The following is a 10554-nucleotide window of genomic DNA, read 5'->3' on the forward strand; positions in this document are numbered from 1 at the left end:
TTTCATCATACATGTTGTGGTAGATTGATAGAAGCCATTATAAAAGTACACCTATTCCTGAAAAAAACAAGCCCTACATGGCCCTGTAGATGGAAAAATAAAAGACTTATAGGTCTTAGAAGGCGAGGAGGAAAAGCGAGAATGCAAAAATGAAAATTTACCCTGTCCTTAAAGCCATTTTGGGCTCTGTCTTTTGAGGGTTAAATCACAGGTACTCTTTATAGGGGTTTTTCAGGAAGCAGTAATTGGCTCATACCCTCTGTTCTTCCCATGTCTCATAAGTACCTTCCAAAATGAAAGGGTGCGAGTGTAAGTCCCGATCATTGGGTGTGAATTAAAGCATGCCCACACACAATAACCAGTGGCAACTAAATGTTGTAAAACACTTTAAGTCTCCATTGTTGTAGAAAAATGTAATGCCGTTCCGTATTTCAAAAAGGAAACTGACTGCCAATGTAAACCACAAACACAACAAAAAGAGGCAGGAGGGGTGGAATTACTGAAGTTTGGCAAACTATTAGAGAGACATGACGCAACTAGGTTTATGAGAACAGCTAGTGTACATAGAGTTATGACTGAGGTGCAGTTTACAGCTTTCACTTTATGGGATCATGTGAAGTTTCAGAAAGTCTAGTGGACTAACAGACGACACGCCAGGGAGCGGCCAGACGCATCGGGATTACACTCAATACTATGGAGGATTTATATTGATTCTTATAGATTCTTTTATATTTTTACTTTCCTTACAAACTAGACCGTTTTTAACATGGTTTTTCCATATGGCGGAAGGAACAATGGCCCACCCTGTTGTGCGATTCCTGTTTTCCCTTGTCCACCGCCGTACAGGATCTCAGATGTTCCCGATGAAAGCCAAACTATGGACTTTTATGAAACGTTTTTGAGAGGAAAACCTAAACTGATGGGGGTAAGACAAATATCTTTTGCATTATATAGGACGCCATCTATACTACAATTAGAATTCTTTTGCTTTGTTTTTTTTGTTCGCTTTCAGGTAGCTATATATTGCAGCGTAGCTACATAGCATGCGCTTCTTACTTCTCATTTCTTAGAAAAACAGCACCACCCCTGTCTCCAGGTTGTGTGTGGTTTTACAATTCAGCTCCATTTTCTTCAGTGGAGCTGAGCTGCATAACCTCACACCCAAACTGAGTACAGGTGGGGTGCTGTTTTTTTAAGAAAGTGGCCATTTTTTCAACCTGGACAACCCCCTTTTAAATTCAGCAGAACATGTCATGTTAGGCGTAGCCTGAATCCTTCCTGTGTAACATGTACTGTGCCACTTTGCCCCTTGGCTATTCACTTGTAGACTACCATCTATACGCTGATACTGCTCAGTAATGCCAATCTGCTTGTAATAAAAAGTTTCTTCTTGTATTGAAAACTTTCAATATAGCATTCATGCTCCCAATAGGCGCCTGATATCATATGTAATATATGTCAGCATGTTGTTTTTTTCTCATTCCAAAGGTGTTGCAGATTGCTGTAGGAATCCTTCAGTTAGGTACGGGCATTACAACATCCATCCTGTTTCCCCACAACTATTCATCTTCCACCGGTTACAACATTTGGGGACCTTTGTGCGTACGTACTGTTTATTGATGGATTTCTAGCATTTATTTTCATTGGAGAGCACTACCTATCTATCTTTTATGGTAACTTTTTGTTATATATTTGTTAGAGATGAGCAAATAGTGAAATAATCGATAATTCGAAATTCGATTCGAATAGCTCCCGATATTCGTATATTCGAACGAAAATTGAATTCCATTATAGTCTATGGGAGGAAAATACTTGGAGCCTGGAAATCAATATTCGACCACTAGGAGGTCACCAAGTGCACAATGAAACCTCAGGAAATGATGCCAACACCTATGGAATGCATATGGGACAGCAGGCGAAGCATGTCTGGCTGCATCTAATGGTGCGTTTACACAGAGAAATTTAGCTGACAGATTTTGGAAGCCAAAGCCAGGAATGGATTTGGAAAGAGGAGATATCTCAATCTTTCCTTTATGACCTGTTCCCTGTTTATAGTCTGTTCCTGGCTTTGGCTTCAAAAATCTGTTAGATAAATCTCTCTGTGTAAACGCACCATTACACTAGTGATGAGCGAACATCCCAATTTTCGTTTCGGATCCCGAACACGAACAAAAATATATATATATATTTGTGTACGTGTTCGCTGAATATGCACAAACAAATTACGAACATAAAGTAGAAGCGCATGTTTCGGTCTAGCGGTACGCACTTGTGTATGTATCAGTAGTAGCAGGATAACAGGTATTATCCTACAATGACAGTATACAGCCGTATACCGGATATATAATTGTTTTTTACAATAATAAATTGAAAGAGCTGTTCAACTCCTTTACAGGACGCAGACTGCACAAATCAGTAGTAGCAAGATAACATATCTGAAATCCCCTATTCGTATACTCAGGAGGTGACATAGTTTAGCCAGCCAATCAAAGTTAGAGATTTTTTTTAAGTCCTGCCTATTCCTAGTGCCTGTCCCTCCCACCCTTCATGTTTATTGGCTGGAAAGAAAGCGCCAGGCGGGGTGGAAGGGCGAATCAAATTTTTACAGCGTTATCGTTCGAATATTCGAACACAATGAAATAGCATGAATAGCGTGCTATTCGATCGAATACTAATTGCTCATCACTAATATTTGTTTTACACTCTGAACAAATATCTAGAAACTTTAAAGGGGTTGGCCACTTTATAGTAAAGTTGTTCAGTGTACAGTATTAGTAAGTGTACTCACCGTATATACTGACAGCAGCTCCCTTTGTGCCCCATGAAATTAACATCAGCCCCCCTCCTCCAAGCTGTACTACCTTGCTCTGGGGTGAGCCTGTCCATAAGAGGGCAGACATGGAATAGCATGTGACCATGCACCACCCCCCAGTGTCCAACACTGAGCCTGTATATGCCTATGAAGTACACTGGGGGTGTTGCATAGTCACATGCTCCTTCATGTCAGCCATCTTATGGACAGCCTCACCACAGAGCAGGGCACCACAGCCTTGGGGAGGGGAGTCTAATTTTAGCCTTGTGAGGTACACAGGGAGCTGCTGTCAGTAAGTAATGTGAATAAGCTTACTTAGGCCCCCTTCACACTTCAGGAAAATCTGTTTATTTTTCTTATCAGGGTGTCCATTCAGTAAAAAACAGATCAGGAAATTATAGAACCTGTCCTAGAAGTCTATGGGAGCTCAGGAGACCCTGATGCTTTCCTGATACTTTCCTGATGCACAGGAAATCTTGAAGGTTTCCTCATGGTTTCCTGAAGCCTTTTAAGGCCTCCTGATCAGGATTTCCTGACAGGAAAAACTGAAACTGACATGTGAATGGGGCCTTATACTACACACAAAATAATTTTACTATAAAGTGGCCAACCCCTTTAATATTTCCCTCATTGCTAGCTATAAAACATACTAAAGATTTTAGAATTTTTTGCTTAAAAGTTTCCGAGTCTACGGGACTTGGTGAATAGGTGAGATCCTAGCTTAAAAATCTTAATAGAGTTAAGAAGTTGGATCCCTGTTTATAAGAAATAAACTGATTGTGGGGGTCCAACTGCTGGGGCCCCCACCGGGTATGAGAAATTGTCTCTTGAATAAATGGTGCACGCTGCATCTGCGCATCCAGTGCTTTATTAATTCTGTATGGGGTCACTGAATATTCACAAATTCAGAGCTTAGCAATGTTCAGCGCCCCCTACAGAAAATTAATCGACATTGCCCATAGAGGACACCATTTTAGCGACAATTTTATTCCCATTCCTGTGATTTGTGGGAGCCCAGCTTGTTACACCTATCCACAGAACTTCATGACATAGGAATATCCTTTTAAGATCGTAAAGTAACCTGTTAGCAGGTATTATACATGTGTCTTATATATAACATATTTCTTGCTTTCTGCAGTTTATTGCCAGTGGATCTTTATCATACTATGCAGGTGCTAATAGGTCTTACCAATGTGTAAGTAATTTGGAATTAACATATACTCTATTAGATAAACCTTATCAATGGACCTATCTGAGAGGAGTATGTAATGATTACAGGTGTGGTCTGATCAGACACTGGGTCTTCCCACAAAAGCCATAAAATGCACCCCCTGCTACCATAGCAGGCCCTCAGAGGCTACTTCTGGGTAGTGTAACTCATAGTGAGAGATTGCTGACTATGTCAGGGTGCACTCAAAGACATTTTGGCCAATTTACAGACCCAGGCTATGTTCACACTACGTAAAACTACGGCCGTAGTTCTCGCCACATAACTATGGCCGTAGTTTTGAGGGGTGGAACATAGCCTTATTTTCAATGGGATCCCGTCCGGAGCGTACACACATCGTATGCGCTCCGGCCGTGATCCCATGCGGCGCCGGAAAAAACTGACATGTCAGTTTTCTGCGGCCGGAATTCAAAAAATTCCGGCCGCAGAAGGACCTGTCAGCTCACACAGTGAAGCAAACGGCTCTGGTCGCTTGCTTTACTGTGGGCTATGGGAAGCTCTGATGCGGGCGCACGCTGATGCGCCCGCATCAGAGCTCCGCGGCCGGAAAGATCACCCGGCTGGTACTTAAGTACTGGCCGCGATGATCCGGGGTCACGGAACGGCCGGGTGTTCACGTAGTGTGAACATAGCCTCAAAGAAGGAGCACATCATTGGACTGAGAGAAGCAGGATGGTCATTTTGATGAATTGGCCGCCATCTAGGCCATTCTGACTGAGGTGTTTGGAGGCATTTGACGCAGTGGTTACATGGGGACACATAAACAGCAAACAGGCTGCAGACGGACAGACCACCAGACGACCAGAGGGATCATTGGCTTTGCGGACAAGCACGAGCCCCTTCCACAGATTCCTTGTCCATCATTCAAAGGCAGCCCCTTTATTACACACCCATCTCTGCCAGGACCATTTCTAGGCTCTTATCAGAAGGGAATTTGGTGTCGTGGTGCACATTGCATGTCCCGCCTTTGACAGTCAGCCACTGTAATTTGCAGTAGTGATGTAAATTATCTACAAACTGGAACCATAGTGTCTTAAGAGATGAATCCAGGCTTTGTATGGGGTACGATAACAGTTGTATGGGGGCCTTGTGGCAAACGCTTTATCCCTGCCTGTGCTGTGGAGCACACTGCCCCCTGCTGGTTTAATGATTTGGGAAGCCATCACATAAGACAGTTGGTCATCCCTAGTAGTGATATGAGGGACACTGACAACTGTGATATGTACAGGACATCCTGCAGCCACAGGTGTTGCCTCTCCAGGCTTACCTCTAGTATTTTCAGCAGGATAATGCTCGCCCACACACAGCAAGGGTTTCCCAGGAACATCTATGCCAGTTTGTTACACTTCCTTGGCTTTCTAGTTACCGGATTTATTACCAATAGAGCATTTATAGTGAGCCAACTCCAGCCACCTAGTACCTAGTGTACAGGATCTACAGGCTCACGGGCAACATCTGTGGGCAAAAGTACTGCAGGATGCTATACAGAACCTGTATCCTTCATACAAAAACATATCTTATCTTGTATTCAGGCTACAGACAGCGAATAGGGTCCTAGAGCCTCCTTTCAATTGTTAATTTGTCCTAATAAACATATGCTTTCACTGTTAGGCCATGTTCAGACAGTGTGTAAGCACCAGCTGTTCTGTGACCCGGCGCTACTGAAGATCATTTCCTGGTTGATCTTTATTTCTGGTGAATTCGGATGCGAGCGCACCTGTGTGTGCCCACATCCCAATTCACCGCTGCACTCAATGGAGCGTGCAGCCGGAGCCACGCGCTCCTGTGTGTGCCCGCATCCCAGTTCACCGCTGCACTCAATGGAGCGTGCGGACGAAGCCATGTGCTCCAGTGTGTGCCCGCATCCCAATTCACCGCTGCACTCAATGGAGCATGTGGCCGGAGCCACGAGCTCAATTGTGTGAACTGACAAGTTCTGTGCGGCCACTATTCAATGAATAGCCGACATGTCAGTTTTTCGTGCGGCCTGATGGATTCCCGGCCGGAGCTTATACTATGTGTATATGCCCCGGTCGGGATTCCATTCATTCAAATACTAGGTATGTTTAGCATAAATCACAGCCATTGTAGCAAATTGCAACAACAGCTGTGATTTATGCTAAACATATGTTGTGTGAACATGGCCTGATATTGTATTCAGGTGTATATATGATCTGTACATTCACACTTAGAGAGTCTCTGTTATCATCCGTTATCATCCTTCTTCCTGCATATTCATATACATTCTTTATGCTACATACTAACAATACCTTCCTGCCACCATACAGTAATGATACCCCAAAATGCAAAAATTGGTCAAAACTCCAACACCTCAGTTTACACTGTGCAGGTTGCACACCACTGTGGCTAAAATACAGACAAAAACAGGAAAGTGCAACAGCAACCTGCAAGTGCCAGGAGTAACCGCACATACTCCCTCCAACGTACACACGATTAAAATTAGGTTCTTAGCAAACTATTTGATCAAACAGAATGTGCCATCTCACCACTCCAAGGTGCCCTCAGACCAGGACCATCTTTCTGAGGGCACCTTGGTGTCGTGTGATGGCACATTCTGTTTGATGTTTGACGAACCTCGTACAGGTACGTCATAGGTCCTTGACAATTTATTTATTTATTTTGCCAAATTACATAGTACTAGAAAGTTATACAGATTTGTAAATTACTACTATAAAAAAGTCTTATCAGCTGCTGTATGCCCTGCAGGCAGTGGAGTTTTCTTTCCAGTCTGACAAAATGCTCTCTGCTGCCCCCTCTGTCTAAACCAGTAGAGGTTTTCTATGAGGATTTGCTACTGCTCTGGACAGTTCCTGTTGTGGACAGAGGTGGCAGCAGAGAGCATTGATTCAGGCTGGAAAGAACACACCACTTCCTGCAGGACATGCAGCAGCTGATAAGTAATGTAAGGTTTTAAAATAGAATAATAGATATTCTTAAATAGAAGTAATTAAAAAAACTATATGACTTTCTTGTACCAGCTGATCTGAAAAAAAAAAAGTTTGCTGGAGTTCCTCTTTAACACTATGCACACTTGTAGAACTTTCTTTGTTAGCAGATCCTTATTTGGTCCTAGCTTAATATATTATATTTGTAATTTTATTGTTATTATACAATTATAAATAAATTGAAAAAGCATTGCAGCAATGAAAGTAATAACATGTGTGTCCCCACCCCTATTATTTGCAGATAAAAGCCGCCTTCGCTATGAGCATTTGCAATATTTTTCTGTCTTGTGTTGGAATCGCAGTGAACAGCTGTGATGTGAAACATTATGAGGACAACAGCTTCAATTATGGAGGGAATCGGGGGGTACGTGTCTGATGTGTGAGCCATGTGTGTGCTGATCTGGTATATCTAGTATGTATATAGCAATGTATAACACACACACACACACATATATATATATATATATATATATATATATATATATATATATATATATATAGTAATTTGCTTGACGATATAGATTCTGCTATGAGCTCGGTTCATGGTTGTCACCTTACAGGGCAAGAGCACTGCAAGCTTTCTCATCTTTACAAGTGTGCTGCAGTTCCTTTTGACTATCTCAGTCCTGGTGTCAGGATTTCAGTCTATGAGATGCAATGAAACTGGAACTCCTCAGGTCAGTCTATTGTCATCAGTATATTTTTATGTTAACATGACACTTTTTTTAAACATATTAATAATCAGCTATATGAGTGCTCTTCTGCTTTGATTGAAGGGGTACTTCGGAAGGGGGGGGACTTGTTTTCAGATCAGCTGGTGTTAGTAAATTATATAGAATTGTAAATTACTTCTATCAAAAAAATCTTGACTTTCAGTACTTGTCAGCTGCTGTATGTCCTGCAGGAAGTGGTATATTCTTTCCAGTCTGACACAGTGCTTTCTGTTGCCACCTCTGTCTGTGTTAGGAACTGTCCAGAGCAGTAAAGGAGAAGTCCAGCCATTTGATAAATTTTTCATCCGGCAAGGTCAGGGGGGAACATAAACTGACTTCTTCCCATGCTGTAGCTGCGCTGGATTACCACTTGAGGATCCCCGCCGGGCTCCAAGATACCCCACAGACAACTTGGGTGATGGACTTCCTGCTCAGCCAGTCAGTGACTGGGGAAACACACTGCTGCAGTCACTGATTGGCTGATGGGCATTCCCCCCCCCCTCCCCTGGCCTGCCATTTGTGGAATTTTTCCAATGGCCGGACTTCTCCTTGAAAGGGGTCTTCCAGCTGGGACACCTTTAGATTTCTGGCTCCAGTGCTGCCATCTGCATTCCGATGTTACGGTTCCCGGTAGCTTCTGGTGTTCTGAGATGTGACATGACAGGCCCACTCAGCCAGTCAGTGGCCGAGATGGGACACCAGAGATCCTAGTATCTGGTACTATTGACAGGGGCTGCAAAAGAACTCTAGAAGGTATAAGCATTAAGAAGTTGGGGTCAGTGGCGTAGCTACCATAGAGGCAGACCATGCAACTGCTATGGGCCCTTCCAGACTTGGTCTACCTCCATGGTAGCTACGGCTCACAGCACCCACTGGCTCCGTGCTCTGCCAGATATTTCGTGCCCCCTAAATACTCATATCACCCTGCGCCGCCCCCTCAGCATTCCATTCTCCCAGCTCCCTGGCGCACCAGTGACATCAGTCATATACTAGGGATCTGGCAGAACGGGGTGCCGTGAGACTGCGCCAGGTCATGGGAGTATGGGGTGGGGGTCATACAAGATTCAAGAGGCCCCGTTCAGTTTCTTGCTATGGGGCCCCATAAGTCCTAGCTACGCCCCTGGTTGCGGTCTCCCAAGACAATTGATATTAGATACATACAGTAGTTAGAGGTGTTGTAAATTATAGCCATTATAGGCTTCATTCACCTTCCACAATCCCAAGTCCTATATGTTTCCTCATTTGTAATCTCATACATCGTCAGGACTTGCTAGCAGGGGCGGATTAACTTCACCATAGGCCCCGGGCTGTTCACCAAACCTGGGCCCCCCAACCCTACTGTAACTATGGCAACACTAGCCTGGTGTTCATAGTAGAGGATAGATAATATCATAATGCCCTGATTTGTGCAAAACTGTGGTAAAAAAGCAGCGATCTTTGCAAATCATGGCAGAACTGTAGCCAGGAGACAATACACCACTGAAGGTATAACTCTTTTTTGGAGGCCATGGGCCCCCCAGGAGCTCAGGGCCCCGGGTTAACGCCGTGCTATAATCCGCTACTGCTTGCTAGTTGCAGGATTCTATGTCCAAATCAGGATAAGAGGTAGAGAGCCAACACCACATATGTTCACTCTACAGAGTCCATTAACATAAATCACATGGTGTAGTTCACCTCTAAATAAGAGATAACATAGGTGCATGCCACAATACTATGTCCTCCTATTTTACCAATATTTGTCTCACATATTATTAAAATACATTATTCTTATTTTCATGCAGGTATATGTGATACCGTGCTTTGCCCCTTCTCTTCCTCCTCCGCCATATTCAGCTGCTCCATTAATCGGAACTGAAGATCCTCCAAGCTATTATAACATTAATGAAAGAATTTTTTAAAGTATTTTTATTTTCCAACATACCTATCTCATGTATAACTACACCAACGAACCATGACCTTAAAGTTCATGTAGCTACTTCCATTTTATGCTTTCTGTGTCCTATTTTACCTGAAGAAGGAGGTTGATCCTCTGAAACAGGAACTAACAAGGACACAGTCTTTGTACCTTTCTTTCACTTATTTGTTATTTTTCATTCAATAAAAAAACTTTTGTAATATACGAATATCTAGCTGTGCAAGTTGTAGATTTGTTCCACTTTTATTGCTTTCATAACCTTAAATAAGCAGTTCACAATAAATTATTATTGCCCCCCCCCCCCACTATACTCACCGCAGCTAATCGGTGTCCTGCGGCGCGGCTTCGTTCCGGTCCCACAGCGCCGTCAAATCCGGCGCACACTCACGTCAGCCTCTGCTGTGTGTCGCATCCGCGGCCGCAGCACAAACTGCTCGCCACGGTGCTGCTGCCCCATCTCCTGCTCTGTGCCGGGGGCCCTCCTTCTCCAGCTCCCTGTCAGCTCAACGGGCGCATCCCTGTCTGCTAGGGAGCATGCGTGTGGGCTCTGCTATAATTTAAAGGGTCAGTGTGCCTTTAGTTGGCTGCTGCTCTGAAGCTCTCCTATAAATTGCAGCCCTGCCCCACCACAGGTGTTGGAGCCTCTACATGCTTCCTAGTGTGTTAAGTGACGGAGCGGCCGGGAGCAGGAGCAGGATGGGCAGGCAGGCTGGTTGGTTCCCTCCCCCCATGCAGTGCCGAGGTCCGGGGTGCGGGTCCGGGGGTGAGCTTCCGGCACACACAGCCTGACAGAGGCCGGAAGCTCAAAGCTGCAGCCCCGCGGTCCCGGATCTTCTCTCCTGCTCAGCGGCGCTCACGTGATGTGACATCATCGCCGAGCAGGAGAGAAGATCCGGGACCGCGGGGCTGCAGCTGTGAGC

The 10554-nt window shown here is 44.3% G+C and overlaps 1 protein-coding gene across 2 annotated transcripts; it reads left to right on the plus strand.

Moving 5' to 3' along the window:
- Window positions 1-592: 592 nt before the first annotated feature.
- LOC138799637 (membrane-spanning 4-domains subfamily A member 4A-like) lies at window positions 593-9842 on the plus strand. Of its 2 annotated transcripts, XM_069981090.1 has the most exons (6): window positions 595-925; window positions 1489-1602; window positions 3951-4007; window positions 7248-7370; window positions 7567-7683; window positions 9501-9842. In XM_069981090.1, exons 1-6 carry the CDS (start codon window positions 767-769, stop codon window positions 9615-9617), a joined length of 687 nt encoding a protein of 228 aa, XP_069837191.1. In that variant the 5' UTR covers window positions 595-766; the 3' UTR covers window positions 9618-9842. The 2 variants fall into 2 exon arrangements, with proteins under 2 accessions (XP_069837192.1, XP_069837191.1); XM_069981091.1 differs by lacking the exon at window positions 3951-4007 and having other exon boundaries at window positions 593-925.
- The last annotated feature ends 712 nt before the right edge of the window (window positions 9843-10554 follow it).

The sequence above is a fragment of the Dendropsophus ebraccatus genome, chromosome 8 (genome assembly GCF_027789765.1).
Source record: "Dendropsophus ebraccatus isolate aDenEbr1 chromosome 8, aDenEbr1.pat, whole genome shotgun sequence".
Lineage (NCBI taxonomy): Eukaryota > Metazoa > Chordata > Amphibia > Anura > Hylidae > Dendropsophus > Dendropsophus ebraccatus.

What these genes read in the sequence shown, in the direction of transcription:
- LOC138799637 (XM_069981090.1), top strand. Translation starts at nt 767, where the DNA reads ATGGTTTTTCCATATGGCGGAAGGAACAATGGCCCACCCTGTTGTGCG. An exon ending in GAAAACCTAAACTGATGGGG is followed by an intron (nt 926 to 1,488) that starts GTAAGACAAATA and finishes CTCATTCCAAAG; the next exon opens with GTGTTGCAGATTGCTGTAGG. An exon ending in CTAATAGGTCTTACCAATGT is followed by an intron (nt 4,008 to 7,247) that starts GTAAGTAATTTG and finishes TATTATTTGCAG; the next exon opens with ATAAAAGCCGCCTTCGCTAT.